Source organism: Macadamia integrifolia, chromosome 7 (assembly GCF_013358625.1).
Source record: "Macadamia integrifolia cultivar HAES 741 chromosome 7, SCU_Mint_v3, whole genome shotgun sequence".
Lineage (NCBI taxonomy): Eukaryota > Viridiplantae > Streptophyta > Magnoliopsida > Proteales > Proteaceae > Macadamia > Macadamia integrifolia.
The window spans coordinates 7,745,719-7,760,339 of record NC_056563.1 but is presented as its reverse complement, the minus strand read 5'-3'; the positions used below and the strand labels follow the sequence as shown (position 1 = coordinate 7,760,339).

Genomic DNA, 14,621 nt, shown 5'->3' with positions numbered 1-14,621 from the left:
ATCAGTATCTTCAGCACATCAATACGGTATGTGTGGAATGATGGGTAACAACTAACAAATAAAAAAAAAAAAAAAAAAAAAAAAAGAAAAAGAAAAAAGAAGCAGGAAAATAATAAATAAGGCAACTTACAAAGGGCACAATTCTGATCCCTCCTAGTGGAGTGGTATGGTGGAAACAGGTTATCACAGGTGAATGGCCGTTTGATTTGATCAAGATATTAGAGCTAAATTTAGGATGGATAAAAGGCTGTTTCCTGGTTTGTCTAGGTATTTGGAGATAGACCTCGACTTTTTATTTATTTTTTAAATGACGTCTATTCAAAAGGAAAAAACAAAAAAGGCCAAAGGCCACCACCCAGACAACAATTACCAAATAGGATAATTCCCTTAGTCCGTGTCATTAGGCAATGAGGTAGCGGATCACATCCTCTAAAAAAAAAAGAAAAAGGTTCCTAAACATAATTAGATCATTTAATCCTCCGCCTCCCCCACCCACCGCCCACCGCCCCCCCCCCCCGAAAAAAAAAAAAAAAAAGGGGGGGGGGAGAGTAATCAATCTAGCCTGCTCAATAAGGTGCAAGTGTCTTCATGTGCTACCCTAATGACTAATGTTGAATAACTGTCAATAATTGCTTTGCGGCTTTTACTATCTCTTTTATATTCTTGAAACCCTACCTACAATCGCATCTCTCAAAATTAGACACACATTAAAGTCAAGTAAGTATGTAACAGACTCAAATATACCTATTAACTTAAGGGTAGTGGTTCCACCACAAAATTAGGGATTAACAACATTGTGTTCACTTGGAATGAGTAAATAATACAACAACAACAACTCAGCCTTTCCCAACTAGGCCGGCTACATGGATTTGCCAAAGAATGAGATAAAAGGAAGAAAAGAGTGAGTAGTCGTCCAATTCCGGTATTTGTTCCCTTTCCTCGGCAAAGATAAAGACTCAAAAATCTTAGCCGGGTTGGGCATGACGGCTATTCCTTCCTATCAATGGCCCTCCATCATTGAACCCCTATCCCGGTGGCTATGTTGCCCTATCCCCCACTCAATTGTTCTATTTGAATTTCCCTGGCCTAATCCGAATCAAATGTCCAAGTCGGTTGCGACTTGACCATCTTTAGCTTCTTCTATCACTCTGAAAAGAGGAATAGATAACGAAAAAAAAACAAAGCAATGCAATACCTCTGGCCATCCCACCTAAATGCAGTCGGCAGTATGGATATTTGCCCTCCAAATAGCTTTGTTTGATGTCATACTAGGTTCAAGACCTAGCTTTTGTATGCCATTCCTTATAGCTCATTATTGGTCATTTTAGGCCTGCCCTAGCTCTTCTAGCTCCTTCCAACTGGATCTGATCACTCCTCCTTACTAGAGCATCCTAAGCCTTGTTGAACATGGCCATACCACCTTAAGTGGCATTCTCGGAGCTTTTCCTGAATCGCGGCCACTCCCATCTTAGCTTTTATCCTGTCATTCTTCACTCTATCTCTCCTAGTTTTGCCGGCCATCTATCTCAACATCTGCATCTCTACTACACTCAACTTATCTATGTCACGTTTCTTTACTACCCAACATTCCACCCCATACAAGTGGGATAAGTGAAGGCGAGAGGTGCATTTAGAGTGTTGTGTGATTGACGTGTTCCTCTCAATCTTAAAGGAAAGTTCTACTTGTATGGGATGAATGAGTAAATAATAATCCAATGAATAGGTGAAAGAAACACTCATTTAAACTACCAACTTAGAACCTCTTTCCTTTTGTAGTCCACCATTTTGATGTGCTAGCAACCATGCTGACTTGCCTACATCAATCCTTGGGCTATGATAGAGGAACCACACCAATCCATTCTGTACTTGGTGGCTCTGCCTGTTATTGTCAGTTGCCATCATTGACCAATCCAGTTATGCATAGTCACAGATGGCCATAAAAGATGCAATGTTTTGTTATTGAAGAAGTATTCATTCTGTTGAACATGTAAGCTCTTTTCATGTGTATGTGGCTAGGAATTTGGGCAAGCATGCTGCTTTTTCTAATGTGTATGTGGTGAGTATGAGGATATTAGATCACACTATACAAGCATCTTATTTTGCCATTAATTCAAGAATATTGTTACCCTTCCTGCACCTCTTCTTTGTCTGAAGACATTTTTAGTTACCACAGGGGTATTTCTGTATTTGGGAGTATTTTTTTTTTGTGGTTTTATTTCTGGTCGTTAGTCTATAGCAGACTAGCAGTGTAGTAAGGGTATACTTGTCCACATGTTTTTTTCTTAAATATAATTGATGATTCCTGATTAGGTAATTCTGCCACAACTGTGAGGAGTCTTTTCTTTCTAGAGACTTCTTGTTTTCTCTCCTCTCCTCTCTCTCTCTCTCTGTCTCTCTCTCGCTTTACTAACACTGGTTGCCTGTATTTGATATTGTTTCTTGGTATCAGAGCCAGGTTTAATCAGTATTTTACATCTTTTGCTTTCTTTCTCTGAGAGAATCTATTTAGGGTTTTCTCTTGTGGTGTGCAGCCACCTATTGCTGCAAGTTTCCTATAATTGAGGAGGATTCACGGTTTAGTATTCTGCCCAAACCGGGAGCAGTCTTTTCTCTCCAAAAAAATTTCTCTTGCTTTGCTAACACTGGTTGCTGTATTTGATTATTTTGATATTGGTTCAGACATTTCTGTTTCATTGGTCAATGGGGCATGGTTTTATCTGCATACAGTGGAAAGGGTCGATATATCTTTGTAGTTCTCTTTAATGTTTCTGCATTGGTAATAAGCCATGAGAATCGAGCATGGGTGTTTGAGATATAAATTGAAGTGGTTGATGCCGTTCATGATATAGAGCCATTTTATCTTTCAGGCAATAAGAAATACACCATACAATTTGTTGATTTGGACTGCTTTTATGAAATCAGATTATGTATGTGTTTTTAATAGTTTGCTGTGGTGGAACAGGTTTCAGAAGTTGGCCTAATTTTGGGTAGAGCTGGTACTGTCGGGTTTGGCAAGGCAGTGGAAGTCTTGGACACGCTTGGAAGTAGCATGACAAATTTGAACCTAAACAGTGGATTTGTCTCAGGTGTGGCAACAAAAGGCAGTACGATCTCAATTTTGGCTTTTGAGGTTGCAAACACAATTGTTAAGGGTGCGAATCTTATGCAATCACTTTCAAAGGAAAACATAAGACATTTGAAAGAAGTGGTACTTCCTTCAGAAGGAGTTCAAAATCTAGTATCAAAAGATATGGATGAACTCCTAAGGATTGCTGCTGCTGACAAAAGGTGGGTAATGACACATTGCTAATTTGTTTTGATGTGGACTTTTGCAGCGTTGTTATGTTGCTTATCTTCGTAACTGAAGCTTAAATCTTATTGGCAATTTGTATCATGTCTACAGAGAAGAATTAAAGGTTTTCTCAGGTGAAGTGGTCCGTTTTGGAAATCGATGTAAAGATCCTCAGTGGCACAATCTGGACCGTTACTTTCAGAAGTAATCTAAATTGTTTTTTCTGTGCTTCTGTTTTCGTGTCTTACTGTGTTTTTCACCCATTATTCATGATTTTCTCTTTTGATTCCTTTATGATTAGGCTGGGTTCAGAACTTACACCGCAAAAGCAATTGAAAGAAGAAGCAGAAGCAGTGATGCAGCAACTTATGACCTTGGTTCAGTATACAGCTGTGAGTAATTCATATATCATCAGAACTACTGCAATCCAAGTGAAGCTGGAATCCTGATATTCTGGTTCTGCATCTTGCACCTATTTGATAAAAATCTTGTGAGTGCTCTTAGTTGATGTTTGCTTGAGGCTGTGAGCCATAGTTGTCAAGTCGACAAGATGACCCAAGGCAGTGGAGTGGTGCCTAAGCACTTGCCTAGGAGACCAAGGCACCCAAGTGTTATTTTTTATTTTCCCCATTTTCTAACATTATTTTTTTTCGGATGAATAAATAATTCGTTAAGAGGAGAAGAATATACAAGGGAAAAAAGGGAGGGGAGGGAAGGCTTAAGCCAACAAGGAAAAGCCATCCCAGGGGAAACTAAAAACAATATCACAAAACCAAACCATCACCGGCCAACAAAAAAGGGGGGGGGGTGGAGCCATAAAGCCGTCAAGAGGATTGGATGAGGTCAACCTGTAGGTTCTAAGAAGTAATGATGAGGGATTTTCTAGGGGAGTTAGGAACAGGACGATTATGAAGAGTTAGGAGGGCATGGGTTTTAGAAGCAACATCAACGTAGATAGCTTTCCAAATCTTATCCGAAGATCAAGATTTGGGGGTCCATTTACGAATGTTGCGTTCCATCCAAAGATGGTTGATAGTAGCATAGAAGGCCAATTTGCCAATAGTGTCACAAATTGTTGAATGGGGTAATAACTTGTGTCTAATATGAAAACTAGCCCTCTTTATTTATTACAATGGATAGAAGGTTCTAGAGAATTACAAAGACCATTAAACCCCTCAGGGTCCATTTGGTAACTGACACATTTCCTAAAACCCATAAAACCCATTATTACAACACTCTCCCTCAAGTTGGTGCATAGATATCACATATGTTCAACTTGCAGATAATAGGATGAAGCATCTTAGTATCTTACTACTAAGACCTTTAGTAAATACATCAGCCAGTTGTTCATTATTGGGAACAAAAGGCACAGTGATAAGGCCCATATTTAGCTTCTCTTTGATGAAGTGTCCATCGATCTCCACATGTTTGGTTCGATCATGCTGAACAGGGTTGTGAACAATGCTAATGGCAGATTTGCTGTCACAAAAGAGCTTCATAGGAAGGGTAGCATGAACAGCCAAATCAGTGAGAAGACCATAAAGCTATAGGAGCTCACAAATGCCATGTGCCATAGCACAAAACTTTGCTTCAGCACTTGAACGGGCAACCACGGCTTGCTTCTTGCTACGCCATATAACAAGGTTACCACCAGCAAAGGTGTAATAATCAGTAGTAGACCTGCGGTCATTAGGGGAACCTACCCAATCCGCATCAGTGAAGGCCTCCACCCTAAGGTGATCATGAGGAGAAAAAAGGATGCTACATCCTGGGGCAGATTTCAAATACCGGAGAATACACAGCACAACTTTCATGTGAGTTAAGTAGGGATCATGCGTATACTGACTAACCAAGTTGATTGCAAATGCTATGTCAGGGCGTGTATGAGAGAGATAGATCAACCGCCCCACTAATCTTTGATATCTCCCCTTATCTACCGGATCACCTTCCTTGCTACTCAGGTGACCATTAGCTTTAATAGGAGTGTTTGCCGGCTTACACCCCAACATACCTGTCTCAGAGAGAAGATCAAGCACATTGTTTCGCTGAGACAAGTAGATCCCACGAGAAGACCTAGCAACTTCAATGCTGAGGAAGTTACGAAGTTGTCCTAGGTCTTTGATCTTGAATTCCTCACTCAAGTATCTCTTGAGGCGAGAGATTTCTGCCTGATCATCACCAGTAACAATAATATTATCTACAATGACTATTAAGATAGCAATCTTCACACTAAATCTCTTGATGAATAGAGTGTGGTCGGCATTGTTTTGAGAGTAACATGTAGCAACCATAGCCTTATGGAAACATTCGAACCAAGCACGAGGGGATTGCTTCAGTCCATACAGAGCACGCTTCAACTTGCATACCTTCCCTTGGGTTTTGGAGCAAGTGAACCCAGGGGGAATGTCTATATATATTTCTTACTCAAGTTCCCCATGAAGGAAGGCATTCTTCACATCTGACTGCTGGAGATCCCAATCTAAGTTGGCGGCACAAGCTAAGATAACACGAATTGTGTTCATCTTAGCAACTGGAGCAAAAGTCTTTTGTAAGTCTGTGTGAAGCCTTTGGTAACAAGTCTGGCCTTGTATCGATCCACTGTATCATCAACCTTCTGTTTTACTATGAAGACCCATTTGTACCCAACTATCTTCTTTTGTGAGGGAATACACCAGATCTCATATGTCATTCTTCTTCAAAGCCTGCATCTCTTCAGGCATAGCTGCCTGCCATTATGAGTCTACATTCGCTTCTTGCCAGGTATGAGGAATGGACACAGAGGAAAGAGAGGGCACAAAACTATAGTAGAAAAGAGGGAGTGAGTCATAAGAAACAGTTTTAGCAATAGGATGTAAAATACAAGACCTAATGCCTTTACGAATAGCAATAGGCAACTTAAGAGACTGATCAAAAGAAGGAGAAGGAGAATTACCAGGGTCCAAAGGGATAAGATCAGGCTTGAGAGGAGATGACTGGCATGGTAGGGTAGATGTTGGATGTGTAGTGGTCTGAGTCTGCTCTCTACGACTATACACACGTATCTCTGGCCGAGGCGCAGGAAGAGTGTCACTCTCTCTGTGAAACGGGATACTAGTAGGGATAGCAATTTCAAGAGACGGCGGCACATCTTCCATAATGGAAGGAGACTCCCCCTGAAGAGGTGTCGCAGTGTAGTATGACGTAGATTCGTGAAAGACAACATCCATAGTCATAAACCAATGCCTAGTAGGAGGATGAAAACACCGATAGCCTTTCTGAGTAGGAGCATACCCCAGAAAAAAGCATCAGAGACCACGAGGATCAAAATTTCTATGAGGATGATGATCGCGAGCATAGCAAACACTACCGAATACTTTAGGAGGAATAGGAAAAGCAGCAGAACCTTGGAGAAGATCTAGAAGGGGAGTGGTAGGCATAGACTTGAGAAGGCATTCGGTTGATAAGAAAGGCAGCAATGAGAATTGCGTCGCTTCAATACTGGGGAGGAACATGCATCTCAAACATAAGAGAGCGTGCTACCTCACAAAGGTGGCGATTCTTCCGCTCAGCAACCCCATTTTGAGCTGGAGTATCCACACAACTAGTCTGATGAATCATCCCATGATCGAAAAGGTAAGCTTGAAAGGACCCTTCAAAGTATTCCCGGCCATTGTCGCTTCAAAGGATCTTAATGGTAGCACCGAACTGAGTCTGAACCATGGTGAAACTGCTAAAAGCAATAGAAGGTCTCGCCCTTGGTTCGTTTCATATAAACTCAAGTAGTTCAAGAATGACAATCGATAAAAGAGACAAACCACCGATAACCATTGACAGATACATAGTGGGATGGACCCCAAATATCAGAATTTATTAATGAAAAAGGAGTGGCACTTTTATTTCCAGAAACAGAATAAGTGATTTGAGTTTGTTTGGCCAAAACACATACCTCACAAAAAAACTGACTTGAATTACAATTTTTAAATGAAGGAAAAACTCCAGCTAAAGTTCCCAAAGGAGGATGTTCCAACCGACGGTGCCATTGCAGTAACTCAGAGATGGGAGGTGATGTAGAAGATGTTTGAAGAGCCTGACCATAGACCAACGTTGAGTCATCATCAAACAGATACAGAACACTACGTACCCTACCAGAGCCAATTGTTGCCCCTGTCACCAGATCGTGAAAAACACAATGAGATGGGAAAAATGTGATTTTGCAATTAAGACTGGAAGTAAGACTACTAATGGACAAAAGGTTAGTGGGAAAAGAAGGAACATGCAATACAGTAGAAAGGGATAAAAAGGGGGTACAACCAACAGAGCCCTTCCTCAGAATAGTGGAATAAGTCCAATTAGCCTATTTGACCTTACCATTACCAGGACAAGTAGTGTATTATGAAGAAAGAGACAAGCGGCCTGTCATATGATCAGAAGCCCTAGAGTTTATAATCCAAGGGGTAGAAGGGACAGACATAGTGTGGCCACAAAAGGAGATACCTAACCCAGAAGGGGTGGAATGAGCAGAGCTCGCAGTGGCAAGTGCAGGAGAGTCTGGACGTGTCAAGAGGCGCCGGAGGGCAGTAAACTCGTCAGATGATAGCAAGGCTACTGAGGAGCTAAGAGCAGAGTTAGAGTCAGGGCTCTCAGTATGGTTTGGCCTGCCCAGAAGTACCGGAACGACCCTTCTTTCACCCTTTTTCAGATGTATCAGCAGGATGGCCATGAAGTTTCCAGCAGTGCTCATTAGAGTGACGCTCCTTCCCACAGTAATTGCATTTCATTGGAGTCTTGGTAGAGGAGCCACCAGACTGTAGGGTTGCACTAAGGGGCTGAGTGCCATAAATAAGTGCAGATCTCTCAGCAGGAGTGCCAACTTGCTGTGGAAGCATAGTGGTACGTTGACTGTCCTCAAGTTGGATCACAGCATAGGCTTGATCCAAGGTAGGAAAGGGGTCAAGACTCAAAACCTGGGACCGCAATTGATCAAACTCCACATTCAGACGTGCCAGAAAGTTAGACCCTGATATTGTCCTCTTGCTTTTGAAACTTGATGACATCTTCAACGGTGGAAGGAGTATACTCATAGCAATCTAGCTCAGTCCATAGTGACCGCAACTCATAGTTGTCCTGTGACAGAATGAGCCCACTCTGCCTCAGATCACGAACCTTCTGGCTAAGCTCAAAGATCTGAGCATCATTCCTTCATGGGAATAGATATCCTGGACAGACTTCCAGATCTTCGCAACGAAGTCAAGGAGGAGATAGCGACATGAAAGCTGTGGCAACATGGAGTTGACAAGGAAGGCCATAACCAGAGAGTTGACACACTCTCACTTGTCAATCTCAGTACCGGTGGTCGGATGCTTCGTGGTTCCAGTTAGGTACCCGTAATAGCCACGGGACTTGATGGAGACGCAGACCAAGCGTGACCATGTAAGGTAGTTTGTGCCATCAAGCTTGATAGCACAAGGAGGGAAGGTAGGAAGAATCGTGGTGTCTTCGCCATTAGAAGCAGATGAGATGGTAGACATGGTTGCTACTCAATGGGGCTATGCAAATAGAAGAGACACTAGCCGGAGATAGAGAAAATACCAAAACAACCAAACAAAGCTAGAAAACCAAAAAATCGATAAAGGGTAGAACCCTGAGAAAACGATTTTGGGGATAGATCTAGAACAGAGACCTCAAACAAAAAATGGTCAGTACATACCACCACAAGGATACGAGGCACCAATTGCAACAAACATCAAGACGATCGGAGCATCGAGTGGGGAAAAAGTATCCTGGCAATGAAAAAACGTTCTCAGGGAGAAAACCCTGAAAAAGTGATAAAAAAGGTTCTAGGTCTCTTAGATCATTGTAGAAGAGAGTTTAAGAGCCAAAGGGAAAGATGGAAAGATGGGTGGAGTTAGAAACCCTCTTGGTGGTTTAAAAAGCTCCCACCACGAGAGAGAAGCAGGTGAAGAGAGATGGAGTGAGGCGCAGATGAAGGAGGCGCTGGGAGAGAGAGAGAGAGAGAGAGAGAGAGAGAGAGAGAGAGAGAAATGAGAAAGAGGCAAAGAGATGGAGAAGAGGGAAAACCCTTAGGGTTTTGGATCCTAAGGCTCTGATACCATATTGAATGGGGTAAATTAGACACAAGTCCTCTTTATTTATAACAATGGAGAGAAGGTTCTAGAGAATTACAAAGACCTTTAAGCCCCTCAGGGTCCGTTTGGTAACTGACACTTTCCCTAAAACCCATAAAATCCATTATAACAACACAAATAGAAGAACCAAAGAAGGTCATGTCAATCCAAATACTTTCCCTATCAAAAGGGAGGATTGACCTTCTAGTCGGCCAACATTTGGAGAGAATAGTTTTTTAGACTAGGCAGGAGAAGGGGCAAGAGAAGAGATGGGGGATATCCTCAATACCCGAGGGGCATAGGCAACAGGAAGGATTGGCAGGGATATAATGGTGAATGAGGAAGGATTGGGTAGGAAGACAGTTGGACAGGCAACGCCATAGAGTGAAACTATGACGTGGAATATGACCTTTAAACCAGACCAGTTTATACTAGGGGACCGTCGGGAAAGGGGTATGAACAAAGGACCAAGCATAGGCAGAGGAGAAGATCTCATTAGAAGAGGGGAGCCATTTACAGTGGTCTTCTCTACCTCTATGACCATGGAGAAGAGAGGGGGAGGAAGGACCTGAGATCAAGCAAAGGAGGGGGAGAGGAGGGAGGAGACCAACCATTGGGCGAGAGAATAGAAGAGACCAAAGCATTGGCTCGAGGATTTTTCTCTAGATCCAGGATGCATCAGAAATGGAAGGGAGCGTCCAAAGGGTGTTATGCTTGAGTAAACCAAGAGGATCCAATCAACCCAGATGCTTTTATGCTTGGATACAATTTTCCAAATAAGCTTGAGGACTCCCGTCGAATTGACATATTTAATTCTCCTGATCCTTAACCCTCTGATAGAGGGCCCGTAGAGAAAAGGGAAAAATCTCTGAGAGAAACTCAGAGTTGCAGGGGAGAAGAGAAGAATAACACAAAGAGGGGGGAGAGGGGTCACACGTCTTGCACCATATCCGGCATTAAAACCTTCAATTCAATTCATCATTCAAAATATGTCTACTACATTGGGTTACATGCCTTTATATAATAAATTGAAATTAAAACTTGCCTAATCAAAATCTAAAACTGAAATAACAACTACTAATTACTTCCTAAATTCTAACTAATAAAATTAGAAACAAAATAAAACTTAAAGTGTAGTTTTCTAATTGACTATCAATTACCCAAATTAAAAGATTGCAAATAATTCTCAAACAAAATAAAATCCTAAAGATCCTAATGAATCCAAAAATCCAATCGAACCCAGTTCATCTTGGTTGAGATTGCCCGAAGGGTCAACCCGGTTCAACAGCATCAATTATGCATCAATTCTGATACCACTTGATAGAGGAGGGCCTTAGGGAAGAAAAATACCTCTGAAAGAAACTCAGAGTTGCAGGGGAGAATGGAGGAATAATACAAAGACGGGGGAGAGGGGTCACACGTCTTGCACCATACTCGACACTAAAACCTTCAATTCAATTCAATTCATCATTCAAAATCTGTCTACTAAATTGGGTTATATGCTTTTATATGATATATTGAAATTAAAACTTGCCTAATCAAAATCTAAAACTGAAATAGCAACTCCTAATTACTTCCTAAATTCTAACTAATAAAATTAGAAACAAAATAAAACTTAAAGTGGTAATTCCCTAGTTGACTATCAATTACCCAAATTAAAAGATTGCAAATAATTCCCAAACAAAATAAAATCCTAAAGATCCTAAGGAATCCAAAAATCCAATCGGACCTGGTTCATCTCGGTTGAGATTGCCCGAAGGGTCAACCTGGTTCAACATCAATTCTGCATCAATTCTGATACCACTTGATGGAGGAGGGCCTTAGGGAAGAAAAAAATCTCTGAGAGAAACTCAGAGTTGCAGGGGAGAAGAGAAGAATAACACAAAGAGGGGGGAGAGGGGTCACATATCTTGCACCATACCCAGCACTAAAACTTTCAATTCAATTCATCATTCAAAATCTGTCTACTGAATTGGGTTACATGCCTTTATATAATAAATCGAAATTAAAACTTGCTTAATCAAAATCTAAAATTGAAATAGCAACTGCTAATTACTTCCTAAATTCTAACTAATAAAATTAGACAAGATAAAACTTAAAGTGGTAATTCCCTAATTGACTATCAATTACCCAAATTAAAAGATTGCAAATAATTCCCAAACAAAATAAAATCCTAAAGATCCTAAGAAATCCAAAAATCCAATCGGACTCAATTGAGATTGCCCGAAAGGTCAACCCGGCTCAATAGCATCAATTTTGCATCACCCTCTTTCAGATTTAGGAAGACAAACCTTCTTCCAGCTGAGAGGCCTAAGGAATTTGGAGGAATCAGAGCCCTTCCAGAGGAAGCAGTAGAGAAGGCCCTCAAAAGACTTAATGACAGAGGCAGGAAGGACAAAGGTGTCGGACCAATAAAGATTCATAGACTGGAGGACCGATCTAATCAATGTTAGGCAACCAACATAAGATAGGAGTTTCTCTTTCCAAAGCTGAAGCTTTTCCTAAGGTGGTTAAGCAAAGGGGTACAATGGTGGGAATAAAGCCTGGTGGTAATGAGTTGGAGGCCCAAGTATTTAACAGGCAAGGAACCCAGCGGGATTCCTGAGATTCCAGAAAGAGAGGCTTGAGCCTCAGGGGAGATACCAATGAGAAAGATATTGGACTTAAGGAGATTTATTTGAGACCCGAAAAGGGATTTGAAGGAGTGTAGGGTGGACATGATAATGGTGATGGAAAGAGGATCAGCTTTGGAGAAGATTATGATATCATCAGCAAAATCCAACTGAGAGAGGAGAAGAGATTTGCATTTCGGGATGGGAGAAATGAGATGGAGGTCAATGACTGATTCGATTGAGCGGGAAAGGACTTCTAAGGAAAGGGAGAAGAGAAGAGGAGAGAGGGGACAACCTTGGCGGATTCTGGGCTTCCATTCACTAAGACAGAGAAGCGAGGGGAGGAGATGTAAGAACGGATCCAGTGAACAAAAGAGGCCGGAAAGGACATTTAGAGCAGAACATTGGTAACGAAGTCCCAGCTGATCGTGTCAAATGCTTTATGGATGTCTATCTTAAGGAGGGCAGCCAGAGTGTGAGACTTGCGGTCAAAACCACGAACAATCTCATGACAGGATAATGTTATCTGAAATGCTTCTCCCAGTGATAAAGATAGATTGGTTGGGACTGACAAGAGAGTCAATGACTTTCTGGATCCTATTGGCAAGGATTTTAGCAATGAACGTATAGAGGAGATTACAAAGAGAAATGGGTCTGAAGTCATTCATGGAAACCGCACCTTCCTTTTTGGGGATGAGGCAGTGGAAGGTGTGGTTTATCCCTCCAATTTGGTTAGGGTTGTAGAAGAAACTATGCACTGCCAGGATGAGGTCATTACAAATGCTATTCCAACAAGTGGAGAAAAAGCCCATACTGAACCCATCGGGACCTGGGGCTTTATTAGCCTTATGGGAAAGGATGGCCGAGAATATTTCCTCCTTGCTGGGAATGGACTGGAGGAAGGGAAAGAGCTCATCAAGGACAAACATGTTGAGGAGGTTGGGGGGATGAGGGGGAGGGGCGGGGAAAGGGTTGAAGAGCCTCTGGAAGTGAGAGTCTGCTTCAGACTTGATGAGATCAAGGGAGAAGAGCTCAATCCAAGAGGAGGAGATAAGCTTAGGAATGGTGTTGGCATTATTCCTAGCTTTGAGAGTGGAAGTATGCCAAATTAGAGTCTCCTAATTCAAGCCATTTGATGCGGGATTTCTGGCGAAGGAAGCTTTCTTCTTGATCTAGGAGCAAGGAGAGATCGGCCGCAACTGCTTTTTCTTCGTCAACTAGGACAAGATTGAGATCAAGCTGAAGCCTGGATTGAATGGAGTGGAGCTTGTCCCGACCCTTGGAGACCCGAGAGGAGATGTTGCCAAAGGTGGAGGAATTCCAAAGCTTTAAGGTGGCTTTAACATTCTTAAGCTTTTTGGCAAAAGCAAGAAGGTGGGGACAGGGAGCGGGGAGTGGGGATGTTCCAAGCACTATGGACAAGAGGTTGGAAATTGGGATGGGAGGTCCACATGTCAAAGAACTTGAATGGTTTAGGACCGAAGGAGCGAAAGGGAAGGACACGGATTGAGATGGGATTATGGTCCAAGATCCCAGTGAGACCAAAGCAAGCATGAGAAGAAGGGAAAGAATCCAACCTGGCTTCATTAACGAGGGCCCTATCTAGCTTACAAGCCACTCTATGAGTGCCAGACCTTCTGTTGTGCCAAGTAAGCTTAACTCCTGACCATTTGAGATCAGTGAGATTATCATTAATACAATCATTGAAAGAGTCAACAACCTCAGAATCAATGGGGTTCCCCCATGTTTTTCATGACTGTAATGGATTACATTGAAGTCTCTAGCAATTCCCCAAGGCCTCAATCCCGAGGAGGGGGCAAAGGAGAACAAGTCAGACCAAAGGGGGAGCCTGAGGGAAGCCCTATTGTAAGCACAAATGATGGAGAGAAAGCAAATGAAGGGACCAGAGTGATGAGAGATAAAGATATGGATGATTTGGGCAGTGGAGAAAAGACAAGAGATGGACAGGAAGGGAGGGTCCCAAAGGATCCAGATCCTTCCATTAGGACTGTGGAGGTAGTTGGAATGAAAGGACTAGGAGAGGGCAATCAACGAGGCAATCTGGGAAGCGTTGGCCTCCAAGACACGGGTTTCCAGAAGACAACAAAGATTGGACTGCGAGGAGCGAATACGGGTTCTGATTTCAGCTTGTTTTGATGAGGAATTAGGACCTTGAACATTCCAAATTGTCCAAGGAATCATTAGGAACCAAGGGAGGAGGGCATCGGAAGCTTGGTCAAGCTACAAGGGGTCTTAGGGATATTGGGATCCGTGGTGGAGGGAGGCCGGCGGCTATAGCCAATGACAAGGGGGACAATGGGAGTAGTAGAGGATCTAGTAGTAATGGAGGAGGTTTTTTTGGTTTTTTTTTTTTAGGGTGGAGGTAGGGGCCTTTTGGATGGAGGTGGGCAGGTGAATGGGAATAGGGATGTGGTTGTTTTGACTAACCAAAGGGTCCTCGTCCAAAGAACTATCCAGAGTGACAAGCATAGAACCATTTGGAGTAAGAGAACCAGAATCTATGTGAATTTCTTTAGAAGGCAGAGGTCTGGGTCTGTTCTATTCTATTCTGTTCTGTTCTGTTATTGAAGCATATCAATTGGGGGGGGGGGG

The 14,621-nt window shown here is 42.3% G+C and overlaps 1 protein-coding gene across 1 annotated transcript in view; it reads left to right on the top strand.

Moving 5' to 3' along the window:
- LOC122083643 (protein PSK SIMULATOR 1) overlaps positions 1-14,621 on the top strand; it is a 33,870-nt gene that overhangs the window by 3,493 nt on the left and 15,756 nt on the right. The window contains exons 4-6 of the mRNA XM_042651512.1: positions 2,963-3,288; positions 3,404-3,496; positions 3,594-3,684. Of these exons, the coding sequence (XP_042507446.1) occupies positions 2,963-3,288; positions 3,404-3,496; positions 3,594-3,684 (510 nt within the window). The remainder of the gene's footprint in view (positions 1-2,962; positions 3,289-3,403; positions 3,497-3,593; positions 3,685-14,621) is intronic.